This window comes from Capricornis sumatraensis, chromosome 10 (assembly GCF_032405125.1).
Source record: "Capricornis sumatraensis isolate serow.1 chromosome 10, serow.2, whole genome shotgun sequence".
NCBI classification, from domain to species: domain Eukaryota; kingdom Metazoa; phylum Chordata; class Mammalia; order Artiodactyla; family Bovidae; genus Capricornis; species Capricornis sumatraensis.
This window is the reverse complement of record NC_091078.1, coordinates 98,946,196-98,966,230: the sequence shown is the minus strand read 5'-3', so window position 1 is coordinate 98,966,230 and position 20,035 is coordinate 98,946,196. Positions and strand designations below refer to the sequence as shown.

The 20,035-nt window shown below is 43.6% G+C and overlaps 1 protein-coding gene across 1 annotated transcript; it reads right to left on the bottom strand.

Annotated features, from left to right (window-relative positions):
* Positions 1-825: 825 nt before the first annotated feature.
* LZTFL1 (leucine zipper transcription factor like 1) lies at positions 826-19,781 on the bottom strand. The gene is made up of 10 exons (XM_068982521.1): positions 19,664-19,781; positions 13,663-13,787; positions 11,455-11,649; positions 7,990-8,050; positions 6,881-6,952; positions 5,763-5,828; positions 5,598-5,675; positions 3,444-3,620; positions 2,588-2,691; positions 826-1,321 (listed from the first exon to the last, which is right to left on the bottom strand). The coding sequence occupies exons 1-10, from the start codon at positions 19,664-19,666 to the stop codon at positions 1,303-1,305; spliced, it is 900 nt and encodes a 299-aa protein (XP_068838622.1). The 5' UTR covers positions 19,667-19,781; the 3' UTR covers positions 826-1,302.
* Positions 19,782-20,035: the final 254 nt, after the last annotated feature.

Sequence of the window (20,035 nt, the reverse complement as noted above, 5' to 3'; positions counted from 1 at the left end):
GCCCTGCAGAAGTGCTGACTCATGGCCGGCTCCTTCCCCCTCGCTTCTCCCATCCTGCCACCTCTTAAAACTCTGCCTTCTGTGTTCTTTTTGGGGGGAGTTATCTTACCCTTTATCATTTGTTCCTTCAGTATTTTAATATAAAACCTACAAGAAAAACAACAAATTCAAGGCTAGTATTAAAAGCTTGAAAAAAAAATAACAAACCTTTTCCTCGAATCAGTAAACTCTTCTTGGTGAATAGAATCTTGTGGAAGTGGGAATGATTACTTTCTAAATAATGTGTTAAAAGCAAGTACTTTACTTCTGAAGCATTACTGCTTTATGAACTTTATTTTTGTTTATCCTTATTGTATATTGATGCATCATCCAAGTACAGATACCAGATACTTAATTTCTAATGATTTATCCCAAAACAAACACAAGAAAAGCAGGCCAATGGAAATATAATCAAAACCTCTTGAAAATGAAGTTACTGTAGATGTACCTAAATAAATAAACTATAATCAAAAGCTGAATCTCAAGTCTAGTAACTGATTCTATGTTGAATAGAGATCTTTTAAAAAGTGTTCTCATTCAACATATAATTTAATAGAATATTCTGTAAACTGAAATGTAAAGATTACATTTATTCTGAGTCCAGATACTTTCTCAACTGTGGAAGTACAAGGATGCCTCTGCCTTCTTCTTCAGTAATATAGATTTATGAAAATGTATGCTGCAAAAAATGTCTGACTGAAGGAGTTAATCAAATCCTCACGTTCACTGTTAACTTTCATTATAATTGGTAAAAATGATGCCTATAATAGATGGCATTCAAATTTTCAACAAATTTATATATATATTTTTTGTTGATCACATAGAGAAAACAATTTACATTTCATTTTTTAAAATAAGGTTTATTTATAATAAACTATCTTTAATAATTCTATATTTTTATTCTAGGGAATGCATAACTGTAGACAAAGCTAGCTTTAACACGTATTGAAAAGGTGTACTCTTTATATCAACGCAAAACGTTAAGTCTTTCTTTACTATGAAGAATTCTCACTGCCTTTGAACTAAGAATCTGGAGCACTCGCAGAGAGGAGTTTGGGATGACCAGCCAGAATCAGTCAGGAGGTTTTCTCTGTTCTCAATTAGGTAACTGAAATAGGAACTCTAGCTCTAAATATCATAAGCAAAGTCTAAATCTTCGAAAAATAAAGAGGGAATATAACAAACTGCTTCAAATACATGCCTGAGGTGAGAAAGGGCTTGTGCTTTCATATTGTGGCAGCTTCCAGATGAAATCATCAGTTTTTAATCTTCAGGTTCATATCTGGAAAGAGATATGTATTTAATTAAGAGCATAATGTCAATTGTTGTACCAAGTCAGTCTACCTGAAACACTTCCAGTGATTAAGCCAGTAATGTTGCATCCTTCATCTAAAATCACCGCTGTGGTACAAGTCAGATTCGTTCAAGGCATGATGGGGGTGAGTCGGAGGATTCCTGGACCAGAGAATGGACCAGATAACCACTGACATACCATCAGGCTCTAAGTCTCTACCATGTGTGGCATCTACACCCATGTCAGCTTAGTAGATTATTATTTAATCGAAGGCCTGATGGACACAAACAGCTGATATGACCTTGTGAGTACAAGGTTAACCAACCCCCTTCTCTAAGGAGAAGTTTGAGCTGGGATTCACTTTTCAGCTCTGGTACCCTGGAACTCTGATAAAAGTAAAATGTCAGCTGAGTTTCCAGGCAGAACCACTGATGGCAGAAATGACCCTCATTAGAAGACTCCATCTGGACCACAAGAACTGTGGCCAACCATACATCCATGGCAGAAACCAGGGCTTCGGCTTCGCCATGTGCAGTGAGTTCCTGGACACATCCCCGCCAGAGTGTCACGTAGCTGTGCCAGAGACAGCGCTCCTACGTGGGGCATGGACTTCTATGGCACACAGGCTCTGGCATCCACACACGGACCTCACTTGGTAGCACCTGAATTGTCACGTGGGGGCTTCTCTGGTGACTCAGATGGTAAAGAATCCACCTGCCAATGCAGGAGGTACAAGAGACTCAGGTTCGATCCCGGGGTTGGGAAGCTCCCATGGAGAAGGAAGCAGAGACCCACTCCAGTATTCTTGCCTGGAAAATTCCGTGAACAAAGGAGCCTGGCAGGCTACAGTCCACAGGGTCACAAAGAGTCAGACACAACTGAGCAATTAAACAACAAAAGTGTCACGTGGGAGCACAGTGTGAGCAGGCCCTGGACTGCAGCAAGGACACCACTGAGCAGCAACGCCTGGCGCTGCCCTGTCCAACATCCTGCTGAGAGAATGCGGGGCGAAGGCAGCCCAGTGTGGCCCTGAGTGACCCCAAGGGTCCAGCTGAACCTGAAAAGAAACCCGAGGGGGTGTGGCGAGGGAGGCCTGGCCGGAGCCCCTTTGCCCTCCCACACAAGGCCGCTGGACTGGATGACAAAGCAACTCCCCACGGGTCTGGCCTCTCCGGACACGAGATCAGACTTAATGGAGGACAGACGCCAACCCGGCAGGGGGACAACCCAAGGGGTAGTATCAGCACAGCTTACTTTGCCAGTCTTTTCCTCAGGTCTTTGATTTGGTCATTTTTCTTGGTAAGAATCTCCTTCATGTTTCGAAATGCTGCTGTTTGTTGGAATTTCTTCTCTAATTCCTACATAGGGAAAAATTTCAGTCCACTAGTAAGAAATAGTTAAGGAAAGAAAGAACACATTTGATGAAAATACACAGTTTTGCCCTAATTTACTAATATTCTGCTTATTTTCTAATTTATTTTTAATGTATTTATATAAAATTAAGACTACTGAAACTTTAAAAATATATTCTTTCAAGTGAGAAGCCAATAAAATGGTAACATTTCCCAAGTACAATATTAACAAATAACTCAAACATACTATGCCACAGAGATGGGAAATCTATTTGAAACAGTTAATTCATTTTTAGATAAAATAGACATGCTCTTCTTTCTAAATCCCAAAGTAGTGCCAGTATTTTAAAAAGAGGATTTTAAATTTAATTACAGTTTAGCTTGTATATTCGTTAGAGTCTAATCCCTAAAGTGAAAAGAACAGTTCTCGGCATACTGCTTGTAAATTAAGAAATAGGGACAGACCCCTTCAGGGAAACACCCGCCAAGCCTCTGCCGACTGTGAGCGGGATGGTCAAGAAGAGCAATGCGGGGGTGCAGGGTGCTGGGTGTGCGCGTGCACCAGGAAGAGCACAGGCTTTCCATCACCTCAGGCATTCTAGTGTCAAAGAGCAATCTTTCTACCAAAAGGGGTCAGTCTTTTAGAACACAAAGTGCCTAACACCTTGAGAAAAAATAAAGTAAATCTGCAGCTATCCGCATTTCCCTCAGTCACACTGCATTCATCGCTCAGGCCCATGTGGACAGACAAAGCTGACCTTCTCAGCCATGCTCAGCTGCTCCTGGACCCTCAGGAGGTCGTGCTTGGCCGTCGCTAGATTCTCTTCCAGGGATTTCTGGTTTTCTGTCTGGTCACTAAGTGTCTTCTGAAACTCACTCTTCAAAGCAGCAACTGTGTTTTCCAAGTCACTCAAGTCCTGGGCCTTTATAAAATCCTGTGAAAAATACATACATCCACATAAGTCCACGCTGACACCCTAAATAGCAACGGCTTTAGACTCAACACCTCAGCGATGGAAAGAGGGGAGGAAGTGTGCTGCGCGTGCACGCCAGTCTCCCCCGCCGCTGCAGTCCTGAGGGTCACTCGGCACCCAGTGCCTGGTCACTGCACACACGCACGGCCACTCAGCGGTCACGGATTTCCAAGTATGTCAAATATGATTTATGAGCTGTTGGGACTCCAAAGGGAGAACGAGAGAGGTGAGATCCTAAATTTGACAAGGCTGTGTTTCCCAGAGTTGGGGTGACATGTTTCACAATATTGCAAGAGCCTAATTAATGCTTATTGAGTATATGGCTTGCTACATTTATAAGACTAAATTTTTCACCTTAATTTGAGATACATATATTCGTACACTTTGTGTAACATAAGCAGTTGGATCTTCTCTCTACTCGGATCATGTTTTCTACCAGATACCATTTATAATGTAAAGAAGAGTAATATTAATAAGACAAGAAAATGGTCTCTAATTGCTAACTACGAAGATGGAGCACTACTATCAACAAAAGAAAAATTCCTAATTTTTGAAATCTGGTCTTGGAAATGATTTTACTTCACTGTATCTCTGTATGCATTTTGCTTTTGCCAAATCTTAAAACAGTAAAATTGGAGCAAAGTCTTCAATGGCTTATAAAACAAATTTATCATCCAAAAATGCAACTGTTTTATGAAGTATTCAGCTGTTTTATAAATTTATGGTCCTTGGTATATAATGATTGAAAATCATATATATTTCCTTTCATTTTAGCCATGTAAGAAGTATCCTTTTATTTTAAAAAAGTATCTATAGATGAAATAATGTAATGCCTGAAATTTGTTTCAAAAAAACATGGGGGAGAAGAGAAGAAAGTAGAGGTTAGCATCAAATAGGCTGGCCGCACCGTGGCGACTGAGCGGGAAAGCTGAGTGGCGAGTGCCTGGCTTACATTACACTATTCTTCTATTCTTATACATGTTTCAAAGTTTCCACAGAAAAAGGGTAACCAACGTCTAATGAAGCAAGTTCGGGGATTATTTGGTAGACATTTACAATGGCACTAAACCCACTAGGAAAGTCAGTGCTGCAATGAAGATTCAGTCAAACAGCCCTGCTGAAGGGGTCCTACTACAGCATCTCATCTCGGTGCAAAGGCCACACGAGGCAGAACTGTGCCCACGATGACTTCCAGGGTGGAGCGGGACTCGGGCACTCCACTCAGACAAACCTGGAGAACTTTAACACTGAATTTCACTGTTTCACCCAAGCTCTGCTAGATACAGATGGATCTGAAGATGCGCAACTAATAAATTCATTTCATTTTATCATACTCCCAAAGGGAAATTTAAGTAAAAATAAGTTCTGTATAATAAAACCCAAATTCAAATCCCTGGTGGCGCAGTGGTAAAGAACCCACCTGTCAAAGCAGGAGGCCTGGGGTTTGATCCCTGGGTCGGGAAGATCCCCTGGAAGAGGAGATGGCAGCCCACTCTGTATTCTTGCCTGGGAAAGCCCATGGACAGAGGAGCCTGGCGGGCTACAGCCCATGGGATTGCAAAGCCTCGGACAGGACTTAGTGCTAAACCACAACAATAAATCCAATTAGCTAAGAACCTTTCCATTCTTCTCTCTTTCCTATTGGAACTGGAATGGGAAAGGGAAAGGGAAAAGAACTTAAAAGAAAAAATTAAGCAAATCTGAGAGGCCCATGTGCTCTGGGACACGTGGAGCACGTGAGCCACGCATGTGCCCCCTCTGCCCTGAGCAGACGCTCACGTGGCCTTTCCTGGACAAGTCTGTCTCGATGCGGGGCAGCAGTGGCGGCCTCTTTCTCAGGGAGTGGCTGGTGGTGGGGCATGATAGTAACTAAGACTTCATATAAGTTTCTAACTTGATTCTATCTGGAAAATGTGAAAAAGCTAAGACTGATTTCACCTTTTGATTCCCGTGCTCAAGCTGTAAATCTTGCAGTGCTCTCTCCAGCTTTGACTTCTCATCCAATGCATCTGTTGCCTAAAATCAAGAGTAAACAGAAAACATTCAATATCCAATCTGTAAGGAATGCTTTCAATAATTTTGTTTTAAGTATTTCTCAGTTACCTGGGATTCAATGGTCTTCAGTCTTGACTTCAATTTCTCATTCTCTTCTTGAAGTCTTATAATTTCCTTTGTGAGTAGATTCAAGTTTTACTATGTTAGCCAAAGTACTTTTCATCCTTGAAATTACTTGTTTCACTCATACTTTTAATTTTTAAATTACATAGAAACTCCAGAGTCTGCATGCCCTGGCTGCTGGTAACATCCCAGCTTCACCCAGGCCACCAGCCTCAACATCTATTAAGTCACCTCTGGCTCTAAGACTTCTAGTTCCTTCTTTCACAGTCTCACAGATGTTTTTCAGCCCTCTGTTCTCAGCCTTTTCCCAAAGTCCCCTCCTCTGCCATCTCTCACCTAGCTGATCCTGAAACTCTTGGTCTATTCTTGGCCTACACAGCGCAGCACCTGCACTTATTCTCAAAGCACAGCCACCACCATTCCATACCCTGTGTCCAGCCCCCAATGGTCCCTATGAGCGGAGACCCACGGCCCTGGCTCGTCAGCAGCTCCGCCACGAGCACCGCCTGCCAGTGCGGTCTCAGCACGCTCTGGCGCACACACCACCGCCCGGCGGAGCCTGCGCTCTGCTCCCAGGCACGCCAGCCTCCGCCCTGCCTCGGGCTGCTGTCCACTCTGCTCCCCTGCTGCTCGTGCCCCTTCTCTTCTGACAATTCACTGCGCCTTCGCCCTTCAGCCCAGCTTGGGCACCACCGTACCCAACAGCCAGTCCTCCTCGACTCTCATCCACATGGCGCTGTGTCTTCTCTGCCACCCTGTGGTACAAATGTTAGCAGTTTCCTGTCTCCATTTCTAGAATGTTAGTTATCCCTTCCCAACGAGACTATAAGGTCTTGAGGGCAAAAGGCCAGGTATTACTTCTCTTTTTAGGTAACAACATCTAGCATAACGTTGAAAACACAAGAGTCAAGAAAAATAGCTGTATGTTGGTAATCATTTTTTATAAACCTCTTATTAAGTACCATTAGGGACAACTACTTTGACGGACTCATCACCCTCAGTGGACAGAAGCTGGGCCTTCCACCCCGTCTCCAGCTGGAGCTGCGCAGGAGGCCAGCACACACCCTGAGAGCTGCCGCTCCTCACAGTGACGGCGACATTACCTGGTTCAGGAGTTCTGCCGCGCCACCTTCGTGAAGTGGAGCAAGTTTTGGCTTCATGCTGTCTATGATGGACTGAAACGAAACAAACCGAACTGAAATCACCACCAAATAAAGCGCGTGTAAGTACTGAACCCTTGTCCTTTCTAAGTGGCAGACACTGTGCAAACCTACCAATGGGATGTCAGCTAGACCTTTACTGGTTTGCTTCTCTACCACGCACCGGTGCTTAGGACAGAGCCTGGCCCACAGTGCCCAACGAAAGCTAGATAAAAATGAAACCCATCCTCCTGGTATCTTAAACAAACAAACAAAACAAACAGGTGGAAGAGAAAGGCGGGAGGGACGGTAGTCAAAGCCAGAGCAGATAAAGATCCTAGTACCTAGGAACTGAGGTTTTAATACTGTGGGAGCTGGAAGTGAGATTTCTGCACAAACCCCCCAAAATTGCAATAATGATGAGGATTTAGCTAAACTACATTGCAAATGACTAACCTGACACAACTTGATACATACATTCTACAATATGTATTAAAGCAAACGAATTCATGCCTCTGAACCAGAAATTTCTTAGCTAGAAATAAGTTCCAAAGGAACAATCAGAAAACTCGTATGTGCGTGTACATTCACGGACTCATCTCGGCAGGGCTTTACTACACAACGCCAGAGCATTCACGGTACGCGCACACAATGGAAGGGTCACTGTAGATAATAAGACTGATTAAGGAGAGACGTAGGTAATGACTAGTGCTGTCTCCACTCGAGAGACGAGGAGAACGAGGCTCAGCCGTCTCAAGGTCAGCCGCTCAAGGTCACCCGGCTGGGGAGTGGCAGTGCCAGGATGCTGCAACGAAGCCGGCACAAGTGAGAGGCAGGTGGGCTGAAGGGGCGTTGTGAGCATGCACATGCTTGTGTGTGAGGCAGCAGACAGAAGCAAGCTCTTCACAGTAACGTCCAAAGCTTTTCTTTTGCCTAAAAATCCACAAGGCAACTTTTGAATTCTGGTCTTGAGCTGAATGCTTTTCCTTGAGAGTTCTCCCTTCAGCCTCTGAATGTTCGAAGCAATTTGAGGATGCTAAACAGTGGCTATTAAGATATGGACCAAAAATTACCTTTTTACTTGAAGATGTAAATTCTGCTTTTTCAAATTCTGCAACTTGCTCCAATAATTCTCTTGAAGATAAAAAGAAAATATGAAAAAATAATTGTTTAAAACAGATTTGTATCATATGCACAAGACAAATAAAAGCACTGGTATCAACCTATTACACGCCAGAGACAACAGGGCAAGATGAACAAAACTTCGTCACATCAAAAATGGTACTAGTTACTAAAGGCAGAAGAACTAAGTTCCATGCACTCAAATCTGAATCCCCACAGCACCTGGTATTTTGTACTTATTGAGTGTACAATATAATTGCCAGAACTAAACTACAATGGTAATACAACATGTCTGAAGTTTGTAGTTAACACTGTATTTTTAAAGTACTAAAGGGAAATTGAAGACAGTAGGGAAAACCACTAGACCATTCAGGGATGACCTAAATCAAATCCCTTACGATTATACAGTAGAAGTGAAAAATAGATTTAAGGGACTAGATCTGATAGCCAGAGTGCCTGATGAGCTACAGATGGAGGTTCATGACACTGTACAGGAGACAGGGATCAAGACCATCCCCAAGAAAAAGAAATGCAAAAAAAGCCAAATGGCTGTCTGAGGAGGCCTTACAAATAGCTGTGAAAATAAGAGGAATGAAAAGCAAAGGAGAAAAGGAAAGATATTCCCATTTGAATGCAAGTTCCAAAGAATAGCAAGGAGAGATAAGAAAGCCCTCCTCAGTGATCAGTGCAAAGAAATAGAGGAAAACAATAGAATGGGAAAGACTAGAGATCTCTTCAAGAAAATTAGAGATATCAAGGGAACATTTCATGCAAAGAAGGGCTCGATAAAGGACAGAAATGGTAGGGACCTAAGAGAAGCAGAAGATTTTAAGAGGTGTCAAGAATACACAGAAGAACTATACAAAAAGGATCTTCCCAGCCTGGATAACCACAATGGTGTGATCACTCACCTAGAGCCAGACATCCTGGAATGTGAAGTCAAGTGGACCTTAGGAAGCATCACTATGAACAAAGCTAGTGGAGGTGACAGAATTCCAGTTGAGCTATTTCAAATCCTAAAAGATGATGCTGCGAAAGTGCTGCACTCAATATGCCAGCAAATTTGGAAAACTCAGCAGTGGCCACAGGACTGGAAAAGGTCAGTTTTCATTCCAATCCCAAAGAAAGGCAATGCTAAAGAATGCTCAAACTGCCACACAACTGCACTCATCTCACATGCTAGTAAAGTAATGCTCAAAATTCTCCAAGCCAGGCTTCAGCAATACGTGAACTAGGAAATTCCAGATGTTCAAGCTGGTTTTAGACAAGGCAGAGGAAACAGAGATCAAATTCCCAACATCCACTGGATCATCGAAAAAGCAAGAGAGTTCCAGAAAAACACCTATTTCTGCTTTATTGACTATGCCAAAGCCTTTGACTGTGTGGATCACAATAAACTGTGGAAAATTCTGAAAGAGATCGGAATACCAGACCACCTGACCTGCCTCTTGAGAAATCTATGCAGGTCAGGAAGCAACAGTTAGAACTGGACATGGAACAACAGACTGGTTCCAAATATGAAAAGGAACACGTCAAGGCTGTATATTGTCACCCTGCTTATTTAACTTAAATGCGGAGAACATCATGAGGACAGCTGGGCTGGAGGAAGCACAAGCTGGAATCAAGATTGCCAGGAGAAATATCAATAACCTCAGATATGCAGATGACACCACCCTTATGGCAGAAAGCGAAGAAGAACTAAAGAGCCTCTTGATGAAAGTGAAAGAGGAGAGTGAAAAAGTTGGCTTAAAATTCAACATTCAAAAAATCTAAGATCAAGGCATCTGGTCCCATCACTTCATGGCAAATAGCTGGAGAAACAGTGGAAACAGTGGCTGACTTTATTTTTTGGGGCTCCCAAATCACTGCAGATGGTGACTGCAGCCATGAAATTAAAAGACTCTTGCTCCTTGGAAAGAAAGTTATGACCAACCTAGACAGCATATTAAAAAGCAGAGACATTACTTTGCCAACAAAGGTCCATCCCGTCAAAGCTATTTTTCCAGTAGTCATGTATGGATGTGAGAGTTGGACTATAAAGAAAGCTCAGCACTGAGGAATTGATGCTTTTTTCTTTTTTTGAATTGATGCTTTTGAACTGTGGTGTTGGAGAAGACTCTTGAGAGTCCCTTGGACAGGAAGGAAATCCTACCAGTCCATCCTAAACAAGATCAGTCCTGAGTGTTCATTGTAAGGATTGATGTTGAAGCTGAAACTCCAATACTTTGGCCACCTGATGGGAAGAACTGACTCATTTGAAAAGACCCTGATGTTGGGAAAGACTGAAGGCAGGAGGAGAAGGGGACGACAGAGGATGAGATGGTTGGATGGCATCACCAACTCAATGGAGATGAGTTTGAGTAGACTCTGGGAGTTGGTGATGGACAGGGAGGCCTGGTGTGCTGCGATTCATGGGTTCGCAAAGAGTCGGACACAAATGAGCGACTGAACTGAAAGGGAAACTGCTCTAATATAACATACATTGTTATCTGGTAGAGATTCAAGAAAAACTGGTTTTAATAGAATAGCCTGGGAAAAATGGAATTAGTTCACATCTACTGAGTATGGTAAATTCTCAAGGAAGACAGATGGTTTCCACCTGAACATTTCCTCTTGTTTGCAAAAGTACATGGATGCTTACTATACAAAAGCTTTTACAGTGAATGGTAGTTAACTATTCTTTTAAGCTTCTTAACGTCAATTTCTCAAAAGTTTTCTCATCAATTACCTACTGACAGTTGGTGAAGCTGGACGGTTTCCTCCCCTACCCGATGCCACAGTCAGTGACGCTCAGCACGGACTGTGAGCCGTGCTGCCTCTGTGGTTAGCAAACGGCCCCCGGGTTCCAGGTCAGTCTTTCCAGATGTCTGGCATGACTTTTCACAGAATGAGTATCCATTTCACTGATTTTACCAGGTTTTTAAAAAATAAGGGAGCTTTTTTATGTTGTTCAGATTACAAAACTTTCTAAGAAAACTTCCCCTATTTTAAAGAGTGGTATATAATTTTAATGCAATTAATAAAAGTACACTTCCCATACTACTAAGTGTGATTTGATGGTAGTTGAATTAATTTTTCAAATCTGTTTCATAACCACTACTTCTTAGTTGACCTATCTCTAAAAACTTAGTACAATATTGATCAGGCTAACCAGAGCTGCTGTGAGGAATAATTGCTAATCACCTTCAGAGCAGTCTCATAGACCTCGAGGCCTTTATCACAGTGGAAGCAGGGCACTCTGAAGAGGACTCTGAGTGGCACCTAAGAGATGACTCATTAGCTGGATGCATTGCTGTCAGGCTACCCAAATTTTCTCGCACACTAGGCTCAAGAAAAACAGCAGCAGAGACAGGCACGCGCTTTCAACTTCATGCTTGGGCCTCTATGGTCACAACTGTGGAAACAGATATTATTACCTGTTTTCAAGTTCAGAGATGTCTGTCTGCAGCTTGAGGTACCACTTCTCGGCTTGCGAGAAAAGCTGCCGCAGAAGCAGCACGTTGGTGTAGGCCGTGTTGATGAGCTCAGACTCCACCTCACTGTGGACCACAGCCTGCAGCCCATTCAGCACCTCAGAGACCTCATCGACGGTGAAGGTCTCCTCCACAAGCCTGAAAAACAACCACGACCCCAAACCTCTGCGTAAACAACAGAAACCATTTACAACGAAAAACAAAACTGAGAAGCCCCCAGCGTGTCATCGGAGGGATGAAAAGGTTACAGTGAAAGTCTCTCTGGGAACTATCTTCTTTATTCGTAAAACAGTTTGAAAATAATTTAGATTCAATTAGTTTTTGATGTCTGGTTAAATGATTAAACTGTGGCTCGCTCCTCAAATGTGGACATCCTTTCATACAAGTTATGTGCTCAGAAACAAGCCCCGAACTACCTAATTTTTCTTCAGCTTTTCAGTGAAAATTAGCTTTATCACATTTAATTATTTCATAAGTCACCTGAGAGGTGTTAATTCCTCCCTTTCTTTGTATTAGTTGTCTAGCATTTCAAAGACCTTACAGGCTGTTCACAAGTTAGTAAACACCTATAAGAAAATTAGTGCTAATTATGTATTGCTTTTCTTAGCATCTTGAGACCTGAAAGAAAAAACCCCGGAACTTAATTAAAGCTCCATAAAAATGAACATCATCAAAAGTATTAAAACCTCACTCTTTCACAGAGAATGTCTGGGTTGGAAGGGAACTCCAAAGGCATTTGCCTCAATCCCCTCACTTCGCAGATGCAACACAGGCTCAGGAGGTGGAGGCGATGCGCCCAGCGTCCCACTGGGGTGTGACTCAACCCCACAGTCACTTCCAGTAATCTCGGAAACATGCCCAACAACTGAACCCTTGAGAAAGCATCCATGCAGGCCTCCTACTGTCAGTGAGAGGCTTACAGGAACAGTCCTCTCCACTCCCTGCCTCCACCCCCAAGGTCCTCTATCCTTCAGACACCCAGTGGATGAAGAGCTACAGCCCTGATGCTAGTCATCCTCTCCCTTACTCCAAAAGGAAGAAGGACATGTTGTGTCCAAAAGGACACAACGCAGGGAGCCCCACCAAACTTCTCTCACAGTTATACTCAATATTCTTTGCTCTAGCAAGCTTTAATGCTTTGTTTACCAAGCAGAATTTAACAACTCTTTAAAACCCAGAAGTTTAAGTCCCTATTAAAAATATCAACAATCTTCCTGTATTCTTTAATAGAACAAACTAAATCTGCTTAAAAATATGTTGCTTTTTGAGCAACCCAAGTTCATTACTATGAACAGCGATTAAGGTACTCCAAACTCCAATGCGTAAAGTAAATAAAGCAGCACCTTCTTTGGCTATCTCACAGCCTCACCAACCAAGACTGTTGCATACAGCTGCTGTGAGTCAGGAAGCCAGATTATCAGACTAGATTAATAAACTGAACAGATAAGTCTACAGCTGATGGTCTCTGCCACTGAGTGACGTTAGAGCTTGCCAGAGTTGCAGGTCACCTAGAGACCCTTTTTATTTATGTCCCCACATCCAGGTGTGCCAAAATCTGATCCCCGAGCAGCCTGAGGTCTATTATTCAGTCCTTTTGGCTGCTTCCCATTATCCTCTATCACTAAATTTTCTAGACTTTTATTATCTCCCATTATTGGTCCAAACAAGCAAATTATCACCTCTTGCTGCAAGTCGGCTAGCAATTTTGGCACTAGTCAGCAATCTTTTCATGGTTTCCTGCTGTTTTCTCCTCGTCTGTTTCAATGTAAAACTGTATAGGTATTTTCGTGCTAAATGCCATGTCTTATGGTTCTACTCTTTTAATTCATAACTCAAGTAATTAAAGTTCTGGAATCTCTACTACAGCAAGCCAATTATTAACCCACTAGCACTTAACAATTTTCTGACTGCCCTTCTGAAACTCTGCAATCCCTTAACTATCCTATGTGGATGTTTAATAACAGATTGCTCCCACCACAATCTGATTTCTTGAATTTTACATATCCGTAAGGTTACGTGTAGCTGCTCACAATGGATAATTGATCGTATCCTAGCAGTGGTTTGTATGGCCTCTGCTACAGCTGCCCCACACTGGCCACGAGAAAGGATGACTGTCACTTCCCACTGGGTCTCCTCAGAATTCTCTGATACCTGCTCTCCTTGAGGTCTTGGAAGCAGGAATCCACAGTTTTGAGTCTCAAGCCTCTTTTTGAGCGAGCAAAACGCATATAATTAATAACTTCATTTTGATGGTGCTCATTTAGACCCAACTCTGCCTGAAAGAGAGAAGTAATTTGTTAGTCTTGAAAATATAATAAAAGAACCAACAATGAAAACGTATAGGCTCTCTGTGGTGCAGACGGCTGGATGTCTACTAAATGCTGTTCTTTCCATCTTTCCAGACACGCGGCTTGCTGTTGTTTAGTCATTAAGTTGCGTCCGACTCTTTTGTGATCCCTGGACTGTAGCCCATCAAGCTCCTCTGTCCGTGGGATTTCCCAGGCAAGGATACTGGAGTGGGTTGCCATTTCCTTCTCCGAGGATATTCCTGACCCAGGGATCAAACCCACATCTCCCGCATTGGCTGCCCAACTGGAAAACACTCCAGCACTCTTGAAGCCAGGCATGATCACGTGACTACTTCTCAGCAACAGATGGGAACAGAGGAATGAAAGCCATTTCTAAAGCCTTAATACACAGGGTACATGTCTGCCACACCCTATGTCTCTGAAACCTGGAGGTGAGACTCTGCTGAACCACGCAGACAGCACAATGGCCTCAGGGCTGGGGGAGCAAGATGAAAGGGAACTGTACCCCGAATAACCTCATGGAGCAGCACAGACCCACATACCTGTGAGAAGGCTGTTAAGTGTGAGAGAAATAAACTTCTGTATTCTTTAAGGTACATTTTATAAAAAAATTTAAAAAAACCACCTCTATTAGAGCAGCTTAACCTTATTCCATCTCACACAGCCTTAAACAGTATATTTGGTTTTGAAGCAGCCATCAATTGCTCTTGCTTTTAAACCAGATGAGAGCTTGACAACTATAAGCTAGAGACTGATTTTTTTTCATGTTATAGCTACACTGAAAATTACAGAAGGAAATTATAAAATTGAACATCTAATGCAGGGGACTAATTAAATTAGAATTCTCTTTAAGAGTAATTTGGTGTCATAGCATTCTTATGGGAGACAACGGTATCCTCTGCAATCCTCTTCTTCAGGCTTCTCTCCTACTTCCAGCACGCAGGGCTGCCTCCAGCACTGCGGAGGACACCACCAAGGTCACTGGGCACAATCTCCTTCACCCTCTCAGCCCCTCACCATGGCTTCGTTGCATCTACATACATCCTTCCCTGGAGATGTAGGACATAAAGACCACAAGGGCCATGACCTGTTCCTCTGGTTCCCTGAGGATCCCCAGGACTCCTCATACTGCCTGCACACAGTGGCCATGTGCCTAACAAGTGAACTGAAAGAGTTCCTTCTTTTGAAGGTCATTTATGGCTTTAATCTGTTCTCTTTCAAGCTCCTGGGGGACTTCAACCAATCACTTCTCTCAACACTCTACAGAGGTTTCTTCTTCCCTTCAGACTACAGACAAGGCTGCACACAAACCTCATTCGTGTGAAACCAAAACAAAACCGTAGGTTCCCTCCAGCTACCACTGCATTTCTCTAGCTCTCTTCTGCTCTCGTGTCTCCATTCTAAACGCTGCTCCAACCACCTCTGCAAAGCTCACCGGTGCCGGGAGCCAGTGTGAGGAATCCCGCCCGTGACAAGGTCATGAGGAAGGAAGCTGACATACGCAAGGCGTGCTCAGACTTCAGGGACCCCTCTGGAAATTCCTAAGCATGTACCCCAACAAAAATCTGCCGGCTTTTGTGCTCTGCTTTTCTGCTTTTCTGGTATTCTCTGGGAAAAAGTCAATTCAGGGTTTTAGTCTTCTGCATTTGAAAGGGATGTTTCAGTTAAACCCCTCTGATAGCTCTCTAGCCTGCCTAACAGGTTCCCCAGACCTCTTACAGCTTGTGAATTGCTTACAGCCCCCCAACCGCGGGAGGCACAAAGCTTAAAAGCATCTTAAAGATACAGAGCCTTTTCTAAAGAGTTAAAAATTATATTGGTAGAGGGTTTTCACTGTTGACTCAAGGATTGCTGCCAGACCTCCTTATTCTTTATCTTTTAGGCACCTGAAAAGATGTTAATGTAAGCAGGATGTAGAAAAAGATACATAGTAGTTTTGATGTGAGCAACACTAGACTTTTGAGTTAATTGCTTCTCTTTTGCTGTAAATCACTGCACTCCCTCTACTTGTTATAAGTTGCTGTATCCTTGCTGTCTAAGAATGTAACTTTCTTTAGTGCTTTCCGAGAGTGGCACCAGACCTTGGGAAGATCAACACAAATAAGTCTTGTGGTTGACAAACCCTTATCAGAAAAAAGGCTGTAAAATGTTAATTGGCCCTTTTGGTTGGAAGATGATGTAAATTACCTAAGACTTGTGTATACAATTAGGTATGCAGAGAGAAAAGCCTGGTTTTGATAAGAGTCTGGACTGCTAACGCTGCATAACTTTGTGTTACCCATTGATCTCCATGTTTTATCAAAAGTATAAAAGGCCTTCTGAACAATAAAGGACGGGACCAGATTCTCGGACCAGCTTCTCGGACCAGTTTCTTGAACTAGTCTCTCGGCCTGGTTTCTGGGGAATCTGGCTCCCCCCGTGTCTCTCTCTCTCTCTCTTTTTCTCTCCCTTTTCTTCCCTCTGCTCTTTACTTTAATTTCAGGCTGAATTTCCATCTGGGGCGCGGAGGCTCGCCAGGTCTACTTATTTGCCCTGGTTATTAAGATCCGCGAGAAAGGGAGCTTAAGGCGAGGCACCCTTAGATATTCAAGCGGGCACCGGTGGCCCAACGTAGATGGTGCAAATTCCTTGTCTGGAATTTTATTGGTCTTCCGCGTAAACCAAGCTATTCAGCCCTCTTTCTCCACTTAATCTTCCTACTGCACTACAGTTTCTTAATCTAATCTTATATTAATAAATAAACAAGTCTTTCCACGCCAACGCCGTCCACCCTTCGAATTCCCTGGATCCACCGGGGCTGGACCCCGGCACACCGGCAACTTAATAACAAGTCCAACTACGGCAGCTGGTGCTTTGCTGTCTGCTGACCTGCTCCATTCTCTGCCTGCTAACCCCACCTTCCCTTCTTGATCTCACCAGTAGCCTTCTCTTCTTGAGCTTGCCTCTTAAGCAGCTGCACTTCCTAGGACGCTGCCCTCAGACCCTTACTCTTGTCGCTCTATATCCTCTTCTGGATGACATGATCTCTTTCAAGGTGTTACCTACAAGCATCTCTCAAGTATCACAGCCTGGCCTACAGACCAGTACCCCCAACCACATGAATGGCTCCATCAAGTCTTTTTCTCCCCCACATTATTTGTAATACTTCTGTTAAAGTTCAGTAAGTTAAGAATTACCCAAGATATCATGATGCTCTCTAATGGTTACCTATCCAGTAGACTGCTTCAAAACAACCAGTTGAGATATTCTGGCCAATGTAAACCAACACACTTGCAGTATGTACTTACATTTCCTGACTCTACCTTATTTGATTAAACTGGTAAATTAACTTTTTGCCTTAGGGCTAGACAATGTGAACGGAAATAAGTTTCTTATGTTTTAGTTTACATGGATTGTTAGCCAACTCCTCGAACTACTTCAAATGTCAATGTCAAATGTCTAATTTCTAATGTTAAACATTAGAAACAGTAATGATGACAACATCTAAAAGTCATTCGCAAGTTACAAAGTGCCTGGCATGAACTCATTTAGTCCTCAATACAACCCTATGGAAAAGTAAATATAAACCTACTTTACAGATAGAAAACTGAGGTCCAAAGAAATTTTTTTTTTCTATGCTATTGAATTGGCAAGTGGGAGAGCAGAGACTTGAACCAGGAAATCTAACTCCAAAGTCCACACTCTGCTTTTCAAATCCTTTTTTGAAAAATGGCATAATTTAAATAAATAAAAGAACACAGATATGTTACAGCTGCAAATCAACCTGAGTTGTGACTCACAAGAAGACACATCTCCACCAGGCATTTGAAATAAACCTCAATATCTATGTTAGAAACGATGTTATCTCTATACTCAGGTAAGTGTCAGCAAGAATATCCTACAATTGGAAATCTCAAAATGATGTCACAACTTGCTAAAATAAAAAATCTCATAAAGTTTCAATTATTCTTGCTTACAGTGTTAAATCTATACTCATAAGCCCTCCATACTCCCCAAACCCTTTCTCTAACCCCATTTCCCAAGATTCTGTTAAGAACACTCCTATTCAGTCAGATTAGTCTGCTTACCAGCCTTGAACATCCTATACTTTCACCCTCATTACCCCAGTCCTTGACTAAAAGCACCTCTCCATGCCTATTCAAGAATCTGAGTCCCACCCAGTGGTGTGCTGGTGAATGCTTAACAGGCACTGGTGAGGGTTGGAATATGAAACTGATTTGCAGCCCTTGCTAATTTCCAGTGTAAAATCTCCCAGCATGGCGGGTCTCAAGCTATCAACATGTCACTGCACTGCAGAGGTGACAAGAAATGCATTATAATTGGCTCTCAGAGGTATAAGCATGCTCCATAAATCCACCAAATTCCTACCCATCCTTCAAGATCAAACCTTTTTTACCTACTCTGTGAAGCCTCCCAACATGCCCTCATTAACTCTAGTTATGCCTTCCTCCAAAAATTAGCACATAGGTGGATGAGATGGTTGGATAGCATCAAAGACTCAACGGACATGAACTTGAGCAAACTCCGGGAGATAACAAAGGCCAGGCGTGCTGCAGTCCACGGGGTCAAAAAGTCAGACACGACCTAGTGACTAAACAAAAACTATTAGCTGTCTTTTTTTCCTTAGGTATTGCTCCTTCAAGTAGACTGTAAGCTCATCACAGCATGAATCATTTCTTACACCATACAGTTTCCTCATATAGTGCCTTGCGCAGACTAAGTGCCCAATGCATGTCTGTTCTCTTCTGTCAAGTAAAGACTGTCCCCAGACCAAGAAGAAAAATTACTGAAACTGAGAATGAAATTTATAACAAAAGACAGAAAAGTTCATCTAAAATGGATGGGAGTGAAGAAAGGGAGCAGAAATAAGCAGCTGATTTCAGTAGCAGAAATAGCATGAGCCTGGGAAATGGAATGACAGCAGGTACGAATGCGAGCAGCTATCAATTTTCTTGTGACATCACCATTTTTTCAATTTGTTCATATTTTATGGAAACCAACAGAATGTGTGGGACAGGCTCCAAGAATGGTAGGGAATGGTTTGTTTCGTTCACAGTTGTACCCTCAGCGCCAAGAGTACTTGGTATACCCCGTGGGCTAAAGAGGAATTCTGGCTGCTGAAGTATTTCAGTAGCCTATTTCGATGGTGCCCCCAACTCTGGATTCATCTTTTTTTTTTTCTCAACACTTCAGTACTGTGTCTTGTTCTAAGGACGGCTGCTGTTTAAGTTGGCATTCTGTATCCGGACAAATGGGATTATGTTCAAGCATCCAGGAAAAACATGCCTTCTTTTGAACAGGTCAGAACACAAGGAATGTCACTCAAGTTTTCTCAGGTATAATATGGGGCCTGGGGATTCTTGTATCACTCTCACATAAGAAAGTTGTATTCAATCACGTTCTTCCTCCTCGGCTCGTTAACATAATACTGCCAAAGGATGTGTGTGTGTGTGTGGGGGGGGGTATGTGTGTGAGTGTGTGCGCGCGTGCATAAACTTGAGTTTCTGGAATGGAACAAGAAACCGCTTTGCGCCTTCTGCTGGCAGATGGTTCTCTCCAGCTCTCTTCGCCAACCACCTGAGGTGTGACTTGGCCTAGGCCCTTCAGGCAGCAGCGAGGAATGGTAACGCGGCGGAGCGCGGCTGCTAGAAGAGGGCTCCACCAAGAATTATCCCGGAAGGGCTTCGACCTTGGTTAACAGTCTCTCGCACCCGGCGTGGCGTCCCCTTTTCAGAGAGGCCCAGGGCCGGACTAAGTTCTGCCGCAAGGCACGCCATCACTCCGAGGCCCCGGCTCCGCGTCTCTCCTCGGGGCGCGGTGGCGCCGACAGGCCGGCTACTCACCATTGCGGCGAGGAGGGAAGTCAGCGGTCTGGAAAAGCGGGAGAGGCCAGGCTCAACCTCACCAAGCCCGGGGTCGTCGAGAAACACTGGACCGCGCCAGACGCGAGGCAGGGCGGGTTGTTTAGAACCGTTGCTAACGGGAACAGACGCACGGGACTAGGGAGCTACGCACTTTGATTGGTTCTCAAGATCACGTGACAGGAAGTGCGAGAGACCGGCCGACCGCCGCACGCGCATTTGCTCCTAGGCTCGGGAAGTCCCGCCCTCACGCGCCACGCCGACTACGGGAGCGGCCGCTGTTGCCAACGGCAACAGGAAAGGCGCGGCTGCCTGGCACCCAATCGCTACCGCGGGGGGGGGGGCATCCTAGCC